This window comes from Cyprinus carpio, chromosome A10 (assembly GCF_018340385.1).
Source record: "Cyprinus carpio isolate SPL01 chromosome A10, ASM1834038v1, whole genome shotgun sequence".
Classification (NCBI taxonomy): Eukaryota; Metazoa; Chordata; class Actinopteri; order Cypriniformes; family Cyprinidae; genus Cyprinus; species Cyprinus carpio.
Genome location: NC_056581.1, coordinates 5249198 through 5273732, shown reverse-complemented (window position 1 = coordinate 5273732; position 24535 = coordinate 5249198). Strand labels below are relative to the sequence as shown.

General features: G+C 39.7%; 2 protein-coding genes across 2 annotated transcripts in view; both read left to right on the top strand.

Annotated features, from left to right (window-relative positions):
• The window catches only part of LOC109097610 (GATOR complex protein DEPDC5-like), a 22335-nt gene extending 3191 nt beyond the window's left edge, over window positions 1–19144 (top strand). Inside the window, exons 2-41 of the mRNA XM_042764549.1 lie at window positions 281–409; window positions 497–582; window positions 691–771; window positions 857–906; window positions 1479–1548; window positions 1629–1707; window positions 1797–1858; window positions 1976–2045; window positions 2128–2200; window positions 2272–2375; window positions 2999–3073; window positions 3163–3297; window positions 3374–3435; window positions 3543–3616; window positions 4542–4612; window positions 4733–4768; window positions 4860–4980; window positions 5513–5742; window positions 5834–6034; window positions 6401–6536; window positions 6637–6734; window positions 8663–8713; window positions 10319–10475; window positions 11572–11729; window positions 11857–11977; window positions 12063–12230; window positions 12317–12548; window positions 12645–12778; window positions 12974–13073; window positions 14148–14210; window positions 15118–15248; window positions 15329–15397; window positions 15487–15619; window positions 15697–15802; window positions 16216–16455; window positions 17564–17733; window positions 17927–18098; window positions 18301–18363; window positions 18520–18600; window positions 18715–19144. Of these exons, the coding sequence (XP_042620483.1) occupies window positions 281–409; window positions 497–582; window positions 691–771; window positions 857–906; window positions 1479–1548; window positions 1629–1707; window positions 1797–1858; window positions 1976–2045; window positions 2128–2200; window positions 2272–2375; window positions 2999–3073; window positions 3163–3297; window positions 3374–3435; window positions 3543–3616; window positions 4542–4612; window positions 4733–4768; window positions 4860–4980; window positions 5513–5742; window positions 5834–6034; window positions 6401–6536; window positions 6637–6734; window positions 8663–8713; window positions 10319–10475; window positions 11572–11729; window positions 11857–11977; window positions 12063–12230; window positions 12317–12548; window positions 12645–12778; window positions 12974–13073; window positions 14148–14210; window positions 15118–15248; window positions 15329–15397; window positions 15487–15619; window positions 15697–15802; window positions 16216–16455; window positions 17564–17733; window positions 17927–18098; window positions 18301–18363; window positions 18520–18600; window positions 18715–19010 (4688 nt within the window). The 3' untranslated portion in view covers window positions 19011–19144. The remainder of the gene's footprint in view (window positions 1–280; window positions 410–496; window positions 583–690; window positions 772–856; window positions 907–1478; window positions 1549–1628; window positions 1708–1796; window positions 1859–1975; window positions 2046–2127; window positions 2201–2271; window positions 2376–2998; window positions 3074–3162; window positions 3298–3373; window positions 3436–3542; window positions 3617–4541; window positions 4613–4732; window positions 4769–4859; window positions 4981–5512; window positions 5743–5833; window positions 6035–6400; window positions 6537–6636; window positions 6735–8662; window positions 8714–10318; window positions 10476–11571; window positions 11730–11856; window positions 11978–12062; window positions 12231–12316; window positions 12549–12644; window positions 12779–12973; window positions 13074–14147; window positions 14211–15117; window positions 15249–15328; window positions 15398–15486; window positions 15620–15696; window positions 15803–16215; window positions 16456–17563; window positions 17734–17926; window positions 18099–18300; window positions 18364–18519; window positions 18601–18714) is intronic.
• Window positions 19145–20186: 1042 nt separating this feature from the next.
• On the top strand, window positions 20187–24087 carry LOC109097921 (14-3-3 protein gamma-like). The gene is made up of 2 exons (XM_019111544.2): window positions 20187–20620; window positions 22040–24087. Exons 1-2 carry the CDS (start codon window positions 20534–20536, stop codon window positions 22691–22693), a joined length of 741 nt encoding a protein of 246 aa, XP_018967089.1. The 5' UTR covers window positions 20187–20533; the 3' UTR covers window positions 22694–24087.
• The last annotated feature ends 448 nt before the right edge of the window (window positions 24088–24535 follow it).

Sequence of the window (24535 nt, the reverse complement as noted above, 5' to 3'; positions counted from 1 at the left end):
TGTCAATGATTATCTTCTGGACAACTGTCAGATCAGCAGTCTTCCCATATTGTGTAGCCTAGTGACAAACTGAGAGACCATTTTAAAATGAAACCTTTGCAGTGTTTTTTGATTGATGTGATTGGCATGTCACCATATTATGTACAGGTAAATACTATGTACTTTTTTATAACAATTAGAATAACCGGGTAATAATTACGTACTAACCCTGAACCTACACCTAAACCTAAACCTTAACCCATGTATTTACCTTGCTCTACCCAATACTTTATTGGGTAAGTACACTGTAAGCAAAATAAGTGTAACTGGTATATTTATATATGCATTGATAATATCTGTGTTTACAATGTCTTTGTCCCTTATCCTCTGCTGCTGCAGGTCAAGAGTTTGAAAGAAGACCTGCAGAAAGGTGAGTTTTAAATTAGCGATTCATTTTCTGTACTAGTAAGTATTAATCGACTATATCTCGGTGTTCATTTTCTCTTTTTCCGTTAAGAAACTATCAGTGTAGATCAGACAGTGACTCAGGCCTTCAAGCTTCGCGCCTACCAGGACGTCATCATCAATATTGTGGACCCAAAGGTATTTTATACGGAAATAATGTCCTACTATTTTATTTACACACTATATTCACAATATAGAACAGCCTCTCATACCTTATTATCTAATTTCTCCATTGACATTTAACAGGATGTGACTTTGGATCTGGTGGAGCTCACCTTTAAAGATCAGTATATGCGAGGAGACATGTGGAGACTGAAGAAGAGCTTAGTGAGTATATTAGATTCAAATATGCATGAGATGTTCGTTTTTGATGCCTTGCAATGATCTTTATGTGTCCATGATGTTCTTTCAGGTGAGCACGTGTGCGTATGTGACACAGAAAGTAGAGTTTGCAGGGATCAGGTAACAACATCCATTGTTACAGGCTGTCTGGAATACTTGATTCTGATTGGTCAGGTTTTTACAGTCAGAAGTATGTGTATAATGACTCATACACTGCCGTTCAAAGGTTTTGGTCAGGTTTTTTTTTTTTGTCATATTTTTGAAAGAAATTAATACTTTTATTCAGCAAGGAAGACATTAAAAATTTTCAAATGTTTTAAAATATTTAAAGTAAATGCTGTTCTATCAGCTTCTACAGAAATATGAAGCAACAACTGTTTTCAACACTTATAATAAGAAATGTTTCTTGAGCAGCAAATCAGCATATCAGAATGATTTCTGAAGGAACATATGACACTGAAGACTGGAGTTATGATGCTGAAAATTCAGCTTTACACCACAGGAATAAATTACACTTTAAAAACAGTTATTTTAAATTGCAATGATATTTTTACTGTTTTTACTGTATTTTTTAAACCAAATAAAGGCAGTCTTGGTGAGCATAAGAGAAAGCTTTTAAAAATCTTACAGAACCCAAACTTTTCAACAGTAGTGTATGTCTAACCAAAAAAATAATTTTATCATGGTTCCAGGGCCCAGGCCAGTGAATTGTGGGTAAAAGGAGAGAAGGTCACTTGTGGCTACATTAGTGAAGATACAAGGGTGAGAATGTCTCTTTGGAAATTCAGCTTGTTTTACTATCCATCACTCTACATTTTTCTCCACATGTTTTCTCCACCTAGGTGGTGTTCCGGTCCACCTCTGCGATGGTTTACATATTCATTCAGATGAGCTGTGAGATGTGGGACTTTGATATCTATGGTAAAGAGAGAATTTTTTTTAATCATTATTTATATTTGAAGAGTAAATCTGTTATTTCACGTGATTTAAGCTACTGACTTCATTCACAGGTGATCTTTACTTTGAGAAAGCTGTCAATGGTTTCCTTTCGGATTTGTTTGCCAAATGGAAAGTGAGTGTTAACTTTATCATTGACCAATAGTAACATTATCTGCACGATATCGCTGAATATGATAATGTTCTTTGGCATTATGGGATTGTCTTTGTTAAAATGTAGCCATTTTTCTAGGAGAAGAATTGCAGCCATGAGGTTACAGTGGTGCTGTTCTCTCGTACCTTCTACTCTGCCAAATCAATGGGTAAATGTTTCATATTTAAAACTTGCTTGGGTTGTATGATTTGAATAATAATAATAATTATTGTGTGTCTTTCTTCATGTAGAAGAGTTCCCAGATATCCAAAGAGCGTCAGTTCGACAAGACCATGAGGGACGTTATTATGAGGATTTCTACAGGTCCAGAAGTTCACTAAGCATTAAGAATGGCAGCTTTTTAAGCAGCAGTCCTTATTTTCATTCTCTTGCAGGGTGGTGGACCAGAATGAAAGGCGTGATGAGTGGATGTCTCTACTTATCACTATTAAAAAGCTCTTCATACAGTATCCTGTGCTGGTGCGTCTTAAAGGAGCAGGTCTGTATGCAGTTCTTTTTATATATATATATATATATGTATATATATATATATATATATATATATATATATATATATATATATATATACACACACACTTTAGTAGTGTAAAAAGTCAGAATGCATGAAATAGCATTAGACCTCCCCTTTAAAATAACTGTTTTCTATTGTAATATATTTTTAAAATGTAATTTATTCCTGTGATGTGAAGCTGAATTTTCAGCATCATTACTCCAGTCTTCAGTGTCAAATGATCCTTCAGAAAGTTTTATGTGTGTGTGTGTGTGTATATATATATATATATATATATATATATATATATATATATATATATATATATATATATATATATATATATATATATATATATATAATGTACACACACATGTACATATATAAACTTGTTTATTTTTTATTTCATGTTATGTTATATGTTAGATTTTATGTTTTATATGTGTATTTCATATTTAGTTTTTATATTTTCAAACTTCATATTGTAGTGTTTTATATTGTAGAAAATGTAAAAAAAATATATTTTATTTTTGGTTTTTGAAAATGCCATTATTGCAGGTGTGAGAGTCTAAGATTGACATACACCTTTTGTAAATGTCTCAATATTGCAGATGGATTCCTGTGTGGGAACAATTCCACTGCAGCTCAGGGAAACTATCTGGAAGCTATCAACTTGTCTTTCAATGGTTTGTATTTGTGTATTTGGTCTGTAGTCCCACAGCATTCCAGTAGAGCTGTTTGTCCTGATATCAGTGTCCTGTTTTGTCTCTTTCAGTCTTTGATAAGCACTACATCAACCGTAACTTTGATCGTACGGGTCAGATGTCAGTGGTCATTACTCCAGGAGTGGGTGTGTTCGAGGTGGACCGCTTGCTCATGATCCTCACCAAACAGCGAATGATTGACAACGGTCAGTGAGTGTGCTGTACATTCACTGTTTGTGTTGTAGCACAGTGCGGTGGATGTTAATGGTATCTTCCTAACAGGCATCGGTGTAGATCTGGTATGCATGGGAGAGCAGCCCCTCCACGCTGTTCCACTCTTCAAGGTTGGTAAAGACCATATTAGGTTTGGAATTTGAGCATGAAAGATCTGAATGTTTTAATACTTCTAAATGTTCTCTATTTTTATTTTTTTTAAATATCATTTTATTAGTTACATAACCGTACAGTGCCCGGAGACTCTAGAATTGGCGATGACTACAACCTGCCTCACTGGATCAACCACAGGTGAGATTTGAGAGTTATTACTACCAACTGCTATCTGGTTGCTAGGGTGTACTAACTACCCAGGACACCCTAGCAACCACCTAGCAGTTGGTAGAAAGTTAGAAGAGCCCACCCTTAACTCTCAGTCATATAGGGTTGGGTTTGCCCTTCTATCAAAAGGATTGCTTAAAAATAATTCAACATCACTCATGTTCGTAGCACAAACAGTATAAATTATACAGCTATTTGTTTTATGCATTAAATGGGGCTATATAAATAAAACAGATCCACAATAGTGGTAATATATATCTATATTACTATAGAGAAATAAATTACTTTTTTATAGTAAAATATACCTCTGAGCAATAATAATAATACAATTTATTAAAAATTTATTATTATTATTATTATTTTAACAGATAATATAATTTGATTTATACTGTGTACAAGTTTTTTGTGCAGCACCTTATTTGACAAATAATAAAATTCAGTGTTTTGTTGTAAATTAATTGTTATATTTATATACTAATTATATATATGTATGTATGTGTGTGTGTGTGTGGGTGTGTATATATTGATTACTGGTATTATATTTTTAAAATGTTGTTGGTTTCATGAATTCATTTCATTACACAATATTTTTGATTATACATTTGTAATAAATCAGAAAAAATAACAGAAAACAGAATGTGGGGAAAAAATGAAACAGATTTAATGAGGCGTTCAGTTAAAAGGTAGCTCACTCTGTGGAGTTTACTGGTAAGCAAGTTATGTTTGTATTTTTGAAGTATAACAAACATGTGGAATTCATTTACTTCCCAATTACTGGCATGAAATGAATATTGTAATAATATTTTTGACCATATCAGCCAGTCCTAAAAACAAAAACAAAAACATTAATAGGTTAATGCAGGTGAGCTCGCTGTAATAAATCTGAATTCTACAGCTTTTACACATCAAAGAGCCAGAACTCATGCAGCTGTTTCACACCACGGATCAAGCTGGCTGGAAAAAAGGTTAGAAATATTACACTTTAACTGACAACACCTTGTGACTTTGTAACATTTTTATTAAGAGAACAACTGTTTGTAAAACTGCTAATGAAGCTGCTGTCACTCTGATGTCTTTTCATTTTAGCTCATGCTGAGAAAGCTAAAAGCAACAAAGAACATTGTAAGTAGGTCACTAGTAGGTTTTATATTTTAGTTCAAGTTTATAGAAGGGTTTGCTGTTATCTGACTTGAGCTGGATTTGTCTTTCTCAGCTCTTGGTGCACCAAAAAATGCTGAGAACAGCCTTCCGATCCAGGTGGACTATGATGCGTATGATGCTCAGGTCTTCAGGCTTCCTGGACCTTCCAGATCCCAGAGGTCCACCAACTTCAGGTACGTTAAACAAATAAAAATCCTGTCATCATTTTTAAATTGTGACTGTAGTATTACAGATCTGCTTGCTTTGAGCTTCTGGATGGGAAGACACTTCATGTTAGTATTAGTGATGCACCAAAATTAACCAGAAATATTTGGCTAAAAATGAATTGATTACATTTTTGGTGGGCCAGAATCATTGAAGGAAATTATGACATTTAATTAGTGTGTGTTTTGATATGCATTTTGACAGTATTGCAGGACACTAGGGCTGGGTTGACAATATTGATTTGAATAGATATTTATATTGATGAATCTTTTAGTCTGTGCTGTTTTCAGTTTACATGTGAACAAAACTTTACTAAAAATTATTTGTAGCATCCGTCTCAAACAAAATCTCAACTTTCAAAATCCTGTGAATTTTATAATGAAATTCAAAGAATAAATACAGTTTTAGCTGTGCGTCGTCTGATGGCTGACTGTTACGCCGTGGTCTGCCTGTTTCATTCAGTTGCTCAAACTACATTTAGCCTCTGATCATTTGTGTCAGGTCGAGTCGGGAGAGGGAGTCAACCAGCAGGAAAAGCTGGGGCTCGACGGATGTTGGTGGAGGTGTAGTGGGCATCTCTCCCCCAACCAGGCCTACAGGACCAGAAGAACAGAGGAGCCTGGCATCAGATGACAGTTTGAGCCACATCTCCAACATCCTGCTCATCCCACGCCCGGCTCAGGGCCAGTACGAGGTCAGCAGCTCCCTGGGGTACACCAGCTGCACAAGAGGTACAGAACCCATCAGAGTGCACCTGTGTGTTGCTGTAGACAGAAACATCTGGTTGACGTTTGCTGCTTCTCGTCTGTCTCATTGTTGCAGAGTTGCTAGAAAAGATGGTAGAATCACAGAGGGACTCCAGTGCTCCTGGCCGCTTCACAGTGGGAAGCGCTGAGTCCACTCTGCACATACGGCCGGGCGGTTACACGCCCCAGAGGGCTCTCATCAACCCGTTCGCCCCCTCACGCATGCCAATGAAACTCACCTCCAACCGCCGCCGCTGGATGCACACTTTTCCTGTGGGTAAGTGAGACACATGAAATGCTTGCTTGTGATCCGTCAGTCTGCATTCTGTGGTCAAATATTTAGCATAATGACAGTGCTGGGTAGTAACCAATTACATCTGAATTGCGTAATCATATTATATATTATTCTCATGGTCACAAGACATGCAGGTAAAACAAGTGTAAATTTTCATATTTTTTATAAAGTGTTTTTTTTTTTTTTTTGGATTGGTGTAATTTGAAAAAGATTTATTTATTCATTAAATTCATTCATTCAGTAAAGAACTACATTTTGTAAGTAGCCTTATCTACCCAGCACTGCATAACGACTGCTAAACTAGAGTTTCTACATAATTTTTTTATATAATATTGTGTGGATGTTCAGGTCCTTCTGGAGAGGCAATCCAAATCCACCATCAGACGCGACAGAACATGGCAGAGCTGCAGGTTAGTGAGCAGAGAGACCCGGCTCGTACCTCTGCCGAGCTGCTAGAACTGGCCTATCACGAAGCTACGGGAAGGTCAGTCACGCACACATGAGTAAGAGGTTATTTGGAATGGAAAAATGGACCAGTGTGATGAAGTTAGAGACTAATGATGGTGTAAATGTGTGTGTTTTAGCAAGCGGACAGTATCCCGTCATGCAGGAGAGAATGGACTGTATATCACTGGAGTTCCTGATAATGCCTCTGGAAGCCCAGCAAGTAGCAACAGCACTGGTGCCTTTTTTTCCTCTTATATAACCTACTGTTTTACAGTGGTCCTGAAAAAGATAGACTGTATATGAATAACAGAGTAACTCTTAAGAGCTGGTTCTTTTAAGTGAATCAGAAATAGATAGCAAGTGTAGTCTGATTACCAAATATAATGTCCCTTGTGACCTTGTTTTCTTGTAGTGAATCAAAACCTATGCAGTGTGATTGATTTAGTCTGATTCCTGAATAAATGACTCTTATGAGTCGGTTCTTTGTAGAAAATGCCGCTGGTTAAGACTGATTCCCAAACAGATCACTTTTATGAATCCTTTCTTTGTAGCGAATCAATAAACATACAGTGTGACTAGTGTAGTCCAAGACCCAGAGAAGTGACTCTTGTGACCCGGTTCTTTGTTGTGAATCAAAAAACTTGCAGCATGACTGGTATAGTCTCATTCCGGAGTAAATGAACTTAGATGAGTTGGTTCTTTGTAGCAAATCACAGACATACAACACAACTTGTGTAGTCTAAGTCCCAAACAAATGATGCTTTTGACCCGTTTTTTTTTTTTTTTTTTTTTTGCAGCGATTCAGAAAACATGCAGCGAATAAGTCTCATGAACTGGTCCATTTACATTCTTTAAAAGGTGTCCTATTTTGCTCTTTTACAGAGTCTTGATTTTGTTTTGGGGGTGTACTAGAACAGGCTCTCATACTAGGTTGTTTGAAAAACACATTATTTTTCACATATTTTACATTATTACAACACCTCTCTCCCCAGTCTGGCATGAACGGCTGGAATAGTTCCTGTATCAAATGAATGCCCGCCTTCTGAAATACCAGATGTGCTGTGATTGGTTAGCTGGGCCAGTATGTGCTGTGATTGACAGCACTCAGCGCCTGGTCAGGAAATGTCATGCCCCTTACCATAGCCACCTTCTGTGAGCTTCAGTGTAAATATTGCGTCAAAGTCAAATCAATTTGAGCTTGTCTGGCTTGGGAAAACTAGCGTGTCTTTGACATAGTGATAACACTCGATGCCTTCTCTAGTGCAGCTCAACCAGGTCTCGTCCCATTCGCCGGTATTAGTGATATCACAAATTTCAGAAAATATGTGTTGTAGTCCAAATGAGTTTTTTTTTTTTTTGTTTTTTAGTTTTTTAGTTTTTAAAAAGTGATTTCTGTTAAATAAAATATCTCCTTTTGAGGTGGACTTTGAGCTTTGTAACTTTGCAGATATTTTTTTATGCTCAAACAGCAACATTACATACTAACTAAAGATGAAAAAGTGAAAAAGCATAATAGGACCCCTTTAAGGCGTGTGAGATTTAAATTAGTGTAATTACTGACTTTTTGTTCATGTAATTAAAGGTACGATTATGAGTTAAGGAATAATTTGAAAAAAAAAATGCATTCATTCATTTGTCAATAATTGTTCCTCAAATTACTAGTTCATCCAAATGTCATTATTTATGCAACAAATTTGTATTAGTTTCTTTCTTCTGCTGAGCACAAAAGAAGATATTTTGAAGAATGTTGGTAATTGTAGCCATTGACTTCCATATTATGGAAGAAAAATACTATGGAAGTCAATGGCTACCATCAAATGTTTACCAACTTCAAAATGTCTTCTTTTGTTCTCAACAGAGGAAAGGAAATTCATGCAAGTTTGGAATAAGTGGAGGGTGAGTAAATGATGTCAGAGTTTTCATCTTTGAGTGAACTATCCCTTTAATGTCATCGTCAAGAAATCAGAATTCTTTGCGAATTCCATTGCTACATGACATTCATGCATAATTAAGTATGTCCAGTGAATACTTCTTGGGGCCACTCTGTCATGTTTTTTCCTCCCTTTCATTTCTATTATTACATTGTCTGGTCATAAAAAATGACTGTTCTCTCTGAAACCAGACTTTGAGTACATATTCTTGTTACTGCTCTTGCTTTTACAGGAACACCAGTGAACCGTGGTTCCTTTGAGGATTACTCCAGTCCAGATCCGAGTGAGTTCTTCCCCATCATTGAAGATACTCACTCAAAAACATTTCCAGTATCCATTCACTTTCACATGAAAATGTACATATGTACCCTCAGAAATAAACATTTGTAAGCGGTAATTACTTAAATACATATTTCAAAGGAAAGGGGGTTTGGGCAGGAAATCTGGGATCTATGTTTGAATGATTTAAGGTATTTAAGTCTTTCCTCTTATCTTTTGATTTTGGCACTTTTGGGTTAGGAACCTCAAATTAGGTGTGTCCACAAGGGAATTACTGTCCTTTATCTTTGTCAAAGGTTGTTTGGGTATCTCGAGCCAGTGCAGTAGATCATATAAATGGAGTTGAGTGGCTGTGTTGTTTATGGGTGAGAGTTTGATGAACAAAAAGGTGGTCCACAACCTCTGAGGGAATTCACTGTACAGTTGCGCCACTTGAGCTTTCATTATTGCCTGAATCTTATTCACACCCAATTGAATATTTGTTCATTAGGGTGTAACTGGTGTAGGATAAGCTAGCAAGCTAATCGGCTAGTGATATTCACAAATAAGAATCAAACATTTGCTCCATTAGGATTTCTTGGGTGTAGGCTAAGCTAACACGTTAATTGGCTGGTCGTATTCACAAAAAAAAGAATTGAATATTTGTCTTGTTATGGTGTAAAAGGTGTAGGTTGAGCAAGCATGTTAATTGGCTATTAATATTCATAAATAAGAATTGAATATTTATTCCATAGAGTATAAAGGGTGTAGGTTAAGCTAGCACACTAATCGGCTAGTGATATTCCAAAAATAAGAATGAAATGTTTGTTTGAGTAGGGTGAAGGATAAGCTAGCACGCTAATTAGCTAGTGATATTCACAAATAAGATGCATCTAGCATATAAAGCTGACAGGAAAACGGTGGTAATAACTGAATCAGGTGCTAAAGCTTAAACTAAACATTTCTAGCAATGGGCGCAATTCATTCAGTGAATTCCACCTCAGATTTGAATGGGATTTCTGGCTTTCTCTCTGTACCATCTTACCCCAGGGATACCACTATTTCCAAAATTCCCCTTTCTCTCTAATCAAGTATCAAACTTCAGTTCCCTCCCACTTATGAGCTTTGTAACCCTCAATAATTCACCAATCGCGAGTATGTAAAATCACACTGCCGCACTCAGATTCTCACGCATGCCTTGCCTGAATGCTATGAGTACTGGTCGTCTTTCCTGTTTTCTGTGTTGTACAGATGGCCTTTCACACTTATTACTCATCAGTGATGTCACGATGCTCACAGTGCCTTTAGTGCATGTTAATATTGCACGTAGTGTTCACTGTAATTTCAGTTCAATTACAACAATGATGGTAACACACTCCTTTTTCTTTTCCCACATTCTCTTTCTCCTTGTTCTGCGTGTTGGTATGTGTCTGTCTGCCTGAATCTGTTCACCCTCTCCTCTTCTGCCCCTTTCTTTCTCAATCTGTCTGCTTCAATCGGGCCTGACGTGTGAATGTGTATGAATGTGATCTGTTGCGTCCATGTGGTACGTCTGTCATGCGCTATGGGGTGCTGTGTGTGTGTGATGGGGGTGCCCCTGAAGTCCTGCTGCTGTCTGCCCCTCCGACAGTGCCTAGTTTTTGCTGCACGGTGGGGGTGGACTGGAAGTCCCTTACCACTCCTGCCTGTCTCCCCCTCACGACCGATTACTTTCCCGACCGCCAAACCCTGCAGAATGACTACACAGAGGGCTGCTACGACCTGCTGCCACACACGGACCTGGAGAGGTACAAAGACATTAGGGATTGGGTGTTATAGGTCAAAAAAGAGCTTTGATATTTTTTGTACTATACGTATGCATTATATACACTGCCTGGCCAAGAAAAAGTAACTGTTTGGATTTATATAAGCAAATACTGAAGTCTTGGATCATTATTGCAGTGATTAATATGTTTCTGGCATGTTGTATGTTCAGCAAAAATATTTTCAACCCTAACTGATGTAGTGCATAGCTTTTTATTTCTTAAACGACCATGTTGGAAGACATACTCATGTAGATATTCCACGATGACAATGTCAAGATTCACCAGACTCAATTTGTGAAATAGTGGTTCAGTGAACAGGAGGAATCATTTTCTTGTATGAACTGGCCACCACAGAGTCCTGTTGAAAGTCATCAGGATCTGCTGCAGTCGATTTTACAGGGTTGTTTGACTCAAGATCTACAAAAGATATAAAAGGTATCTTTTTTTACATCTCAATATATACTAGATCTCAGCCAAAAATGAATGCAACTCTTGATGGAAATAAATGTTGTGGTGATGTTGCATGACATTGTCAAAATGGTACCACAATGAAAGTTTTGGACAGGCAGTGTAAAGTCAACTCCAGCACTCCAGGGGTTAAGCTCAGGACTCTGTAGTGGCCAATCTCTCACAATTTGAGACTTAATCTTTGCATTGTCATCCAGGAATATGTACATGGGTCCGTCTTCTGACATGGTTGTTTAAGAAGTGAAAAGCTACACACTGCATCAGTTAAGGTTAAAAGAATTGTTGCCAAACATATAACACGCCAAAAACATATTAATCACTGCAATAATGAGCCAATCCTAAAATCTCAAGTATTTGCCTATTTAAATCCAGTCAGTGACTTTTTTTGGCCAGGCAGTGTATATATATCGGCTATCGGCTGATGTAGTGTGCAACAGTTGGCTTCTAGGAGTAAAAATGCCATTCATTTTCTCCATAGGGGAATTGATTTTAACTGTAGCTTTAAACCTTTAATACAGACCTACTGTGAACTACGAGGTTGTTAACCCAATGTAGATTTTATGTATATTGAAGATCTAATTCCGAAATGAATACCCTCCATCATCTGTAGGCGTGACGATGAGTCTCCAGTGATGATGGCCCATCAGGTGTTTGAAGAGTTCATCTGTCAGCGACTGATGCAAGGCTACCAGATCATTGTACAGCCTAACAGGAAGCAACAGCCGGCTATAGCCCCACCCCTAAGCAGCAGCCCCCTTTATTCCCGAGGTACATCCCCTACTGGACACCCCACAGCTCTGCATACTAGTTAGGATTTGAAAAATAGACTTGTCATCTTGTTAGAAATCACACTCCACTGTTATGCAGGTGAGAGATTTAAAGGTGTGCTTTTCAGGGCTGGTGTCTCGACGTAAACCAGAGGAGGAGGAGAGTGTTTACTGGCTCAGTATGGGAAGAACCTTTCATAAAGTCTGCCTTAAAGATAAGATCATTACTGTCACCCGCTATCTCCCAAAGTCAGTTTATGTTTTTAGTCATTCAGTTTCAATTTATGTCATTTGTTCTTCTAGAAATGGCCAAAAGTGTGTTTTGTGTGTCTAGGTATCCCTATGAATCCACACAGATTCAGTACAGCTACAATCTGTGCCCTCCACATGCAGACGCCCACTTCCTTCCATTTTGGGTGGAGTTCAGCCACGAGCGGCTGGAGGAGTACAAATGGAACTACCTGGACCAGTACATCTGCTCTGCCGGCTCAGAGGACTTCAGGCAAGTGGCTTTACTAGCACCACGGCTCTGACACAAAATCTACATAGGCAGATGCCCATAAGAACCCATTCCTCTTTCTCCCCCAGTCTTATTGACTCTCTGAAGTTCTGGCGTACACGCTTCTTGCTGCTGCCAGCGGGCGGAGCCAGGCGAGTGGCGGATGGTGAGGGTCACTGGGACGTGTATGGGGAGGGGATGGGGGCAGGTCGGGATGGCCTCTTTGGCACTGGGGACTGGTCTCTTTTGGATGGATTTATCCGCTTTTTGGAAGGCCTGAACAGGATTCGTCGTCGTCACCGGTCTGATCGAATTATCCGTGTGAGTGCACAGCTACAGGATAAGCACAAATGAGTCATTAAAGGGATAAAACCACCCATCATGGTAATACAATAACAATTGCTCTGTTTATTACAGAAAGGAGCCACCATTAAAGGCCTGCAGGTGACAGGAGCCCTTTCATCCTACAACCCAGAACCTATAGCACCCCCTGTGGGCAAAAAGGGCACCTCTGCCCTCTCTGCACTTCTGGAGCTGGATCAGACACAGAAGTGAGTTGTGCAGGCAGATTTCGGGAAACCAAACAAAATTAAATACAGCAGTGCTACATCATTGTGAAACAATTGTGCGTGCCAGAAACAATGAGATTTGGACTTTTATCTAGTGCTGCATATGGTTAGGGTTTAATAAAATGCCAGAGATTCCAGGCTTTTTTCTAATGCTGTTGAGATGTCTTTGATCTGCAGGAGTTTAGAAGAGCAGCAGCTTGCTGCTCAGCATGGTGGGAAATCATGTGAAGCTGCCAGCGTTGTCCTAACAACCACCTATGTCGATAGCCCCCGTAAGGTGAGAGCCCGAGGCAGACTGCCGAACGGACTGTGCTTTCCTCTAGTTCCTGGCTTCCTGCGTGTCTCTTTGTGCTTTTTGAGTGGAAAAGAGAGCTATTATATTTGTACTATGTGTATTGCTTGCTGGCTTTTTGATTATTTTTGTCTAATTTTCACCTACATCTGCTTGGTTTAAGGACTGATCACAGTATTTGAAACAGAATTAAAAGTTGGTATTAAAGCTGCACTAAGCGATTTTCGCCAAACAATGTTGATATTTGAAAGCACCTAAACAAACACGCCCACACCCCAACAGGACCTCGCCCCTATTTTGATAACTCCACCTCACATGTACGTACACAACCCTGGCAGCGCTGATGGTGGATCTGCCATGGCTGCCGACAGCAGCATATTCAAGCAAAAGCCAAAACACAAAAAAGTTGTGTGAAAAAGCTAAATAAACGTAACTCACCTATCAAGAAGAAACAAAGCAACCTCGGCGTCCGATTCCAGGCCTTCGCGCTCCTTGAGTTATCTCCCCCGCTGGAAAGCTGCTCTGATATTTATAGGGGTCCTAGCCTGATCATAACCCTTTTTTAATGTTTTGTTTCTCTGAAATTTTCTTCTTTTTTTATCTGCCATGTCTTGCTATCTGTAGTCGATCTGCTGATATCCGTCCTGTGCACTCACTCAGCGCTCTCTTCTCTATATCATTACTAGACACGCCCCTTACTGTTGATTGGCTGCGAGTGTGTTTTGGGACTTGGTCTGACACTGTGTTATTAAAAAATCGCTTAGTCCACCTTTAAATGCAATTATTTTAAAATGCCACAATAATGTAATATTGGGGGATTAATATGTGATTAGTTGCATATAGTGTCATTTAATGCAATTCAATATTTTTAAGCAACTGACGGCCCTTTTGTCTCAATATTAATTCATGGATATTGTTTGCAGTGGGTTTATGTTTTCTTGCTCCTTCCTTGCCTCTTTTAATCTTTGCCTCTTCCTCTTCCATTATGGCCTTGTTCTTGCTCTGTTCTCTGGGGATATTTTCTCTCTTTCTGGTGTTTTCCTCCTAACATGCTGACAGGACGCTGCCTTCATTTTGGACTTTATTCGTAGTCCACGTTCCTCCTACATCTGTCACTCTCAGGTCAGTTACTGCCCTCTCTCTGCTCTGTGAGAGCCGTCTGTCTCTCGCAATGCACATAAGTGCATACAAACCATGTGTGCATGCCTGCGTACTTGTCAAACCTCTCACTGACATTAAAATGTGAAGGTTTTTGATCCTATTTGGTGTTTTTGTAGTCAGAGTGCTAATGTAGAGTCATGCCTGCTTGTCTGTGTACCCATACTCAATATAACATAAAATGTAAAAGCAATATTAGAGTCACTTAATTTAACATTTTAACCACTATGAGTTCTGCTGTATTGTTAGACTGGATCACTCCTGTTGGCCAGTGAAAGAATGCATGTGCACTTTTCATTCAATCTCGCTGCACATCCTGAGCTCATTTAGAGTACTGCTAATCTCACATAGCCAGATTTTTGTCTAGTGGTGTACAGTAACTGTTCCACATTGCGGCTAATTCTGGCCAGGAGCAGATGGGAAGAGGCCATCTGACCAACAAGTAAAGCGAGTCTTGACATTTTGCTTTTTTTTTTTTTTAACTAAATGATATTTAGCAGGAGGTTTATCTAATATTTATGATACCACAGTAATGGACAAGTTTGCAATAAATTGGTAAATCATTTAAGTAATGTCAAAGTGGTTTACGAAGAGATATTATGAAGACAACATCAAAGAAATCAGTAGAAATTTTGTGTGGACAAGTACCAGATATTTTCTATGTAAGATGCATTCCTGCTAGTCAACGGATGCAGATAGCATGAATGTATTTCAATATTTTGCACCTCTTGTCAGTCCGGTGTAGAGCTGTTTTTAGACTAGTTTGCATGATGATTTATACCTTCAAATGTGAGAGTTCTTGTGCATGAAGGTGTAGAGGAGCACTGCATTTCTAATGTTGTATCTGACACATTCCTACTGGGTTCCTCAGCTGCCAGCTGAACAGGTTCCAGCAAATCACATTGAGTTGTCAGACAAAGGAGGCAACCAACCAGGAGAGAGAACATCAGCTACATCCCAAGCCACAGGAGACCCAACCCTAAGCACTGGTGCAGAGACTGGGTAAGAGAATGCCTTAATTTATTCCGACTATCTGAGCATGGCTTCGTACATTCAAATCATAAAGTTCAACTTTCATAAAGGTCCAGTGGATTAAGCCTTTCCTCATCTTCCACACTAATGGAGATCCTGGAAGCCATTAAGCATCCCACGTGAGAGTCTTTAAATCCTTAATTATTTATTAGTGTTCTGTTATGTCATTCACCCATGTGTGATAGAAATTGACTTCCTGTGCTTGCAGCACTGGAGTGCAGCTTTTACCAGAGCAGAGGGGCCTGCCACCCAACTGCTTTGTCAGTGCTGAGGTTGTACATTGGCTGGTCAGCACTGTGGAGAATGTTGCAACACATGGCATTGCAGTAGAAATCATGCAGGTAAAATTGAGAATGTTGCAGCTTGTGTTTGTATTTTAAATCTTGTAATCTTGAATGTCTCCATGGCACTCCTATAGAAAATGCTGGATGAAGGTCTAATTATGCATGCCTCCGGTGATGCAATGCGGACGTTTGTTTATGGCTTCTACCTCTACCGGATTATCGACAAGGACAACGAAAAGGGTAAGAATTGAATTGACTGTCAAGATTACTTGGCTAGGGGTTGCCAAGTTTGTGCAGAGTAGGTTGCTGCTAATTGTTCCTACTGTATCCAGCTGTGTTGAGGGAGATTCACACTCACAGTGATTTGCAAAGCAATTGGACTTCATTCATTTTCAATGAGAAGTTGCAATTTCCAGTGTACACAAGACAGTAATCCACAGTGATCTTTAGTGACCTCTCACCTCATACAGTTGGATACCGCAGAGAAGGATCGCCTACTAGAAACCAACAGCACTACGATACTATAACCTCCAGTGATTTTAACTGATATCAGTGTTCAGGTTGCAGATCCTGTGAGCATTACTGTCTGCGATCCCATTGTTATCATTACTGTGTCTTGGTGCTTCATGAAAACAGAGCTCTATTCCCTGCAGCTTCTACGACTCAGCTGCCCCCAGCGGGAGCCAATGTATGGTCTGCTGCAGCTTTGGAGGACTTCGCCCTGTTTCAGAGGAAGTGGTTCGAGGTGGCCTTTGTTATGGAGGAACGCCGGCCTTGTGACTTACCTGCCTTCCTGCTCCCCTGGTTGCCCAGCCGGCCAGCCTCGTATGCAAGTAGGCATAGTTCCTTCAGCCGCAGCTTCGGAGGACGCAGCCAAGCTGCCGCACTGCTAGGTACACACAGCCGGCTCTGACCCCAGAGCAGCCATGCTCCGCACCTTAAGGCTGTATGCCATACTCCCTCCCCCGAAAGTTCTGGAAGACTAGTTGAGTGAATGAGTCACACAAAGTCGAATCATTTCTTCGCATATTACTAAAGCATTCAGATGCCATCTATGCCATCTACTAGTCAACCCAACATCAATGCACAATTGGAAACTTCCACAACTCAACTAACATATAAAGATCAACAACATCACTGAATGACTGTACGCAACACTATATTCTTCTCAGAAAACATCAAGCTAAGCTTTTGATCCAGCCACTTTCGTCAAGTGCAAGATGCAAGTCTAATTCTCTGACTTTGTGTGACTCTTCTCCATTCCGGGACTGCATGCTGTTATAGAAAAGTAGTCCACCTTTAGTTCTTCCTGTTCATTCCCACAATGCCAAAATCATGTTGATGACATCATGATTCTCATTCTAACTGATCTAGATGGTGTTTGCAATTCTGCCATTAACCATCAATTGGTTTTGATGATACATACCCTCTCCAAATGGCATGGTTATGTGTATTCTACCCAGTCAGGGCACAAATTGCTTTGCAAGCTGTTCCAATCAGAGCATGGACTGATGCCCCAATACACCAATCAAAGCGCTGTGTTGGGTGGGCTATAATTACGTCTTGTACACCAGTAGTGCATGCTGTGGTGAAGCATTGGCTGTGGTCCAGTAGTGCTGTGGTATGGGTTCTTCCTGCTCTCCTCCATCTGTCCTGTTGTCCCTGCATTGTTCCCAAACCTGAGCAAAGCTTTTCTGCCATCCCATTGCCTTTCTGACTTTGCTTACTGTACCAGTGCACTCAGCTTTCAGTGTTTTCCTGCCATAGAAGCTTCATACGTCATACTTGCCCTTAATACACTGCATGATGGAAAATTTTCCTAGATCTTAGAATAATTGTTTCATTTCATTCTCAATTTTTTCAGATATCATGAACACTAACTGCCATAAACTCTATGCAGGTCTTAATAAGGGTCTTAACTCTATGCCTGACCTCTTTTTCATTTCATTCTTTTGGCAATTTCTACTCTTTCTCGCTCTGGTTTTGCCCCTCCTCTCTCAGCTGCCACGGTTCCAGAGCAGAAAACAGTCACCTTGGATGTTGATGTGAACAATCGCAGTGATCGGACTGAATGGTGCAGTTGCTATTACCATGGCAACTTCTCCCTCAGCGCTGCCTTTGAAATCAAGCTGCACTGGATGGCTGTTACTGCAGCCGTTCTCTTTGAAATGGTAAGCATAGGATGAGCATAGTTTCAAAATCCTGAATAAAATGACGTGGTGCTGGATGACATTTTTATACTATCGAGAACTATCAGGTAAAGTCAACCAGATACACATGTAGTTAACTACTATCAACTAAGGTTTTGAACATAACATCTAAGGTTGAGACATAGTCCTGTAGCACTGGACTCTTCTTTTTCAGGTGCAAGGCTGGCACAGAAAGGCAGCATCTTGTGGATTCCTGCTTGTACCGGTGTTGGAGGTGCCCTTTGCTTTGTCATCATACCTGTATGGTGACCCTCTCCGTGCTCAATTGTTTATCCCCCTAAATATCCAGTGCCTGCAAAAGGAGGGCTGTGATAACCTGTTTGAGGGTGAGGACAAAGTAACAGATTGAATGGTGTGATGGTTGTGTGCTTTGAATATATTTATGATCAAAATTTCTCTACTTCATCCACCATCTTGGATGGATTCTTTCACAAAATTTCTCACAATATCTTGTGGAATTACCTTTGCCTTTTTTATGTTGAGTAAAAGTATGCTATCCTCCATAACGACACTGCTTTACTTGTTTAGGGTTTGAGCCAGAGACATACTGGGACAGAATGCAGTTGTTTCAGGAGGCCATACTCTCCAGGTAAAGTGAGCATAGGATATTCTATTTCTCAAACTTAGGAGTTACTGACTTGAACACACTTGAGTGCATCTAATTTATTTGTAGTATCTATTTATCTAGGTGTAATGGTCCTGTGTTTTTCCTCATTAAAAAAAATATATATTTTTTTTCGTTTAAGTTTGGCTTTGTTCAAGACAAATTCTCAGCATCAGCTTTTAACTTTCCATCAGAGAACAAACCTCAGTACATCCATGTAACAGGTACAAGCTTTTATCAATGATATAAACTATACTAGCACTGCTTTTTTACTTTTGTCCATCTCTTTGTCTTGCTCCATCACTATCACATTTGGGAATGTTCATCCCTTTATCCAGGTACCGTTTTTCTTCAGCTGCCTTACTCAAAAAGGAAATACTCCAGTGGACAGCGGCGGCGCCGTAACTCCGCCAACTCTGCCAATCAGAATCTGTTTGGTTCTGAGGAGCGAGTGGGCTACAATTGGGCCTACAACACCATGCTGACCAAAGCCTGGAGGACCGGTGTGCTGGGGGATGAGAAACTGGCTGACCGCCTGCTGCGAGATTTCACAGACTTTTGTGCCAACAAGGATAATCGACTGGTGACCTACTGGGAAAGTTGTGTGGAGAAAATGAACGCAAGTGCCCCTTAAGAAAAGACAGTGGAGGAAAGGCAATAGATACTGTGTCAGAGAAAACCGATACTGTTTGCCTCTGCTTTGAGCTAATGTACTGCTGCTGTCATCTAATCAGAGAGAAATAAAGCAAACAGCCTCATCATCAAACATTCAAATGGATGAGTCATATGTTTTCACATGCACCTGCAATGTCTCGAAGCCATCACAGTTTTGACTGGGTTTGAGTAAACGGTGTGTCTTCAGTAAATTGTACATCGGATCAATTTGTTCATTATTGCTAAGCCTCATCTTAAAAACATTACTGACTAGTTCTAAATATGAACTGGCCTCCATATTATCACACAAGCTTTTCTCTTTTATAATTCAAGTCTATGGAAGTCTTGTGTCTCTTGAGGGTTTTCAATGGACATTTCACAGAAATGCTGTAAGATGCTGAAACATCGTGGAAATGTTAGGAAGGTTCCCTTCACATTATACTAATGTGATCAGTTGCAGTTGCTTTCAAATGAGGCTTCTCTCTTTTCAGCTGACTGATCAGAGTTTGCATTGATTCTGATTGGTTCTGTAAAACTGAGCCAGCAACAGTAACCAAGGTGGGCGGAGTTTAGCGAAAGTTATTTTAATATCAGGTCTTACATTTAAAAAAATGCTTGGTCCCATGATGTACATTTGCATTAGCCTGGACCCATGTTTATATTTGGATAAAAGCTTTTGAATATCCTGAGAATTAATAGCAAAATCGAGATCGGTTATACTTATTGCACCTCTAAGCCAATCGGTTTTTTGGGACATAAATTGTATTCTTCAGCAAAATAATAGATCTATTAGATACAACTTTATTTACAATATCCCCAAGGTCAGGTTGATCCTATTAAGCCCGAGTGTTATAATGCAATAACCTTGACCTTTGTTCACACTGAAAAGAGTCCAGTCCAAGCATTTTGTCTGTACAATTATTATTATTAAGGAGGAATGTCCATGCATCCCATCAGCCTTTAATCATCAGTCTTTGGACAGACAGAAGCATTGCTTCATTTGAATGCGGAATAGTTACTTATCGCGCGCACGCGCGCTGTGCCGCTGCATTGAACAATGCAGCAAACCTCACTGCGCATGTGCGTGGCTGCAGTGCATGCGGCTATTTTTAGAAAATGACGTCATCCTGAAATAGAGCGAGTGCGCGCACCCCCCCTCCGACTCCCCCTCCACCCTGTTCGCTAGGATTGACAGGACGCTTGCAGCAGCAGCCGGAAAGACGAAAGAAAAGAAACAAAAAATAGAATCGGGCGAAACTTGGAGGATATAGAGGGCTGGGAGGGGAAAGAAAGCGTTACGAAAAATATATATACACGTACAGAAAAATACAAATCTGCACCTTCAACCTCTGGCTCGCCGTTCCCCCCTCACGTGCGCGGCTGCTCCAGATTCTGCTCGCGCACTGTGTGCTAACCGGAGCGCGCTCGCTCTCTCACAACCAAGAGTGCTCTGCTGAGAAACGACCGAGCCCGGTGCGAACCGACAGCCTTTGACCAGAGAGGATGGCTGATAGGGAGCAACTGATCCAAAGAGCCCGTCTGGCGGAGCAGGCGGAGCGCTACGATGATATGGCCTCCGCGATGAAGCTGGTGGGTCATCATTATTAATATACACGCATTCATGCCCTATTAGTCAATAATGAGACGATTGCATAGATGCATTCATGTTTTTTTTATTTGTTTCTGTTAGATTAATTCTTTTAAGTAATTCTCAAATAAAGGTGCATTGCTAATTTATGTAACTGAAGAATCTCTCGCCTTTGTCACGAGCAGGATCTCTTTGTTATATATAAAAATATGCTGTTAAAGGGACAGTTCACCATTCATGGGAATCCTATTATAATTTATTTAACTTCATATCGCTACAAACCAGTACAGCTTACTTGCTTCCCTGAAACACAAAGGGAGATATTAAGCAGAATGTCAGCCAGTCTCCATTCACTTTCATTGTATGGAAAACAGATGCAGTGAAAGTGAATGGATACTGTCAGTCACTAATAGTTGGCTCGACCTTTCGTTTTGTTTTCTGTAAAGAAAAAAAAAAGTCATACCAGTATAAAACGACACGAGGGTTAGGAAAATAATGAAATGATTTAAAGATTCTCAATAAGTATTTACTTTAAACGTTGGAAAACAATAAATATGCATTTAAAAAAAATTAGGATATATTATAATAAGTAATCAATAGGCAAAAACGGGACAAATGTCGCGACATAAGGCTAATAAATTGTAGGTTTCGGTGCATATCAGTCGTTACAGTGGATGAACATGGGCGGCGCTATGACACCCTCATCCACATCCATTGTGCATCCGTGTCTCTCAGAAAAAAAGATTAAAAAACAACCATAGAGATGCGTTTTGAATTATCAACGCTGTTATATAGTCAAATAAAATTAAAAACTTCTCATCAGCTGATGCTTAATTGTAAACATGTGAAATAAAGCTCAAAATGTGACCCAGCAGTACAGCATCAGCTGTCTGGCTTGACATCCGAGCACAAAGGATGAGAGTCTGTCAGTCAGCGTGGGTCAAATAGGACACAGCTGATTTCTACAGTATTTTTTATCCTTTTTAATTAATGTAAGCAACATCACCCTAAATCACCCATTTGATTTGATTAGATATAGTCGCTAGTGTCACTTTGACTGTTTGACATTGACATTTTCAGTGAAGCGTTCCTATGTTCATGGAAAACCTGCACATATCAAGGAATTTTAACATTTCAGTTCTAAAACTTAATACAGTTATAAAACACAATGTAAGTTAGGGCATAAAAACATATTTCATTGACTAAAAATTGAGAGTTTGAGTAAAGAGTAAAATCTCTTATAATTATTTATAACAGTCCTTATCCACTAATCATAAATGACATTGTGTTAATGTGATATGATATAATCCAAACTGTTCAGGCTTCCTATTGACGTTGCATTAGAAATGTGGTATATGTTGCAAACTTAACTTGTTTTAATTGCATTTATTGACCCAACGTCTGGCCTTCTGCACCATCAGGTCACAGAGCTGAATGAGCCATTGTCCAATGAAGACCGCAACCTGCTCTCTGTGGCCTACAAGAACGTGGTTGGGGCCCGGCGGTCATCTTGGCGTGTCGTATCCAGCATAGAGCAGAAGACAGCGGCAGACGGCAACGAGAAGAAGCTGGAAATGGTGCGTGTCTACCGAGAGACCATCGAGAAGGAGCTGGAGTCTGTGTGCCAAGACGTTCTCACCCTGCTGGACCAGTACCTCATCAAAAACTGTGACGAAACCCAGGTGGAGAGCAAGGTCTTCTACCTGAAGATGAAGGGTGACTACTTCCGGTACCTGGCTGAGGTGGCCACCGGCGAAAAGAGGGCCTCCGCCGTCGAATCGTCTGAAGGCGCCTACAAAGAGGCTTTCGATATTAGCAAGGGCATGCCGGCCACCCATCCCATCCGCCTCGGCCTGGCACTCAACTTTTCCGTCTTCTACTACGAGATTCAAAACGCGCCCGAGCAGGCCTGCCAGCTTGCCAAGGAAGCCTTTGATGACGCCATCGGCCACCTGGACAATCTGAACGAGGACTCCTATAAGGACTCCACTCTCATCATGCAGCTCCTGCGGGACAACCTCACCCTGTGGACCAGCGACCAGCAGGACAGCGAAGGAGGAGACGCCAATAACTGAGATCAGCCACTTCTAGCTGTAGTAGCACCCATCTGTCCTCTTTGAAGCTGTATCTTATTTCTCTCTGTCTGCTCCTTCATTCTCACTCTTTCTTCTGCATTCCAGCTTTCCTGTCTCTTCGAGACACCTCAATGCTCTTTTTTTGGTTCCTCAGGGCAGCACTTCAGACTCTTGATTGATCTCTCACCTCTTTTTACCCCTTTTCCACCAACAGGAAGCCGTTAACCGAACAGGAACCGTTCCACCGCAGAAAAGGCGGTTCTAAGATGGAAAAATGGCATTGGGCTTTAAACCTGCTCGATTCGAACCTGAATAATGTCACTTGTCCAAGTTTTCAAAACAAATGCAAAATGTGAAACAAAACTATGCCCTTTCCATTATTATATATAAAGCATTCAGTTGATGCATATTGTCATTTTATTCCTTATACATCACTTGTGATGTGCTTTGTATGTCAAAATGCATTGCAGTTCTTACTGCAACCAGTAAAATGCATAAGAAAAAATAAACAGAAATTTATTATTTACAAATATCATACATAAAAATGGACTACTACCATACAGTAAATTTGATAGCAAAAATACAATGATTCAGATTACTTTGGATGTGCAGATTTTTTCTTAAAAATTCATAAAAAATGAAATGATTTTGAAATTACTCACAAATTGAATGCTAGTTATATATTAATTGTAATATAAAGATACGAACTGAAATTCATTTGGATGTTTAAATGTATTCATAGCATATTTAATATATTTTTTCATTAAATATTTCTCTTCATGGCACTGATTCAAATGATTTTGAATGCTACTCTCAAAATTTCTCAAAATCATCAATCATTGTTCAGCCCTCAAGCCAGTTCTGAGACCATTTTGGTGCAAAAGGGGTATTTATCCACTCATTTTCTCTGTTTTCCAATCTATTCCTCTCTTCCTGTCCTTGACCTCTTTTTCTGTATACAGATCTCTCCTTTCTTCCCACAGCAAGTTGCTGATAGCCTGCTGGTCTCCATGTGACATTTATTTAGTGTGTACTTGTAAGGACTCGATCTTCGTAGAAACTCTGTAACACTTATTACAGGATGAGACCTAGAGTATGTGGCACAGTATAGTGCTAATGTTCCACCTTATTATGTTGTTCTTCTTCTTCACTCGTCTTTGACCTGTAGCTCCATCACTGCTTAGATGTGTTTGTCTGTCGTTCCCTCAAGCTCACCTTGTACACCTCGCTAGGCTTGTGAATTGTCTGTATCTGCTGATCTCACAACAGTACGTTGTCATCCAAAATGTGGGCGGCACTCTGTTATGAGACACGGTGATCAAAAGTCTTTTGAGTAGGATTACATATGCAAGGTTATGTAAGAATGACATTAAAGACATTGCTTATCATGGGAACTCTCAAATTGCAGTCTGTTTCTGGCACTTTCTTGTGGTTACACACATTTATTATTAAATTCAACTTTACACTATTTTATACAATTATACACACATTGCTCATAATAATCTGCTTTCACAACACATGCATGATGGTTTGTAACCATTTTATGTTTTGTTGAAGGGGTCATTCATACTTTTTCGTACATCCTGCTCATTCCCCACTGAGGGTTTTGCTTTTAGTTTATGGGTTTATGCTTACTTTTTTTATGCATTTTTTTTTTTTTTTAATTTAACCCTCTGGGGTCTGAGCTGAGTTGATTTTGGGGCCCTTGAGATGTTTTGACATGCTTTGACATTTGTCCTTATTTCAGCTACTTATAACATACTATTGGCCAACACATATTTTTTTTTTGTATTCAGCACAAACTGTGCTAAAATAATATGTAAGCAATGGACATTCTGGTGG

What these genes read in the sequence shown, in the direction of transcription:
- LOC109097921 (XM_019111544.2), top strand. Translation starts at nt 20,534, where the DNA reads ATGGCTGATAGGGAGCAACTGATCCAAAGAGCCCGTCTGGCGGAGCAG. An exon ending in TGGCCTCCGCGATGAAGCTG is followed by an intron (nt 20,621 to 22,039) that starts GTGGGTCATCAT and finishes CTGCACCATCAG; the next exon opens with GTCACAGAGCTGAATGAGCC.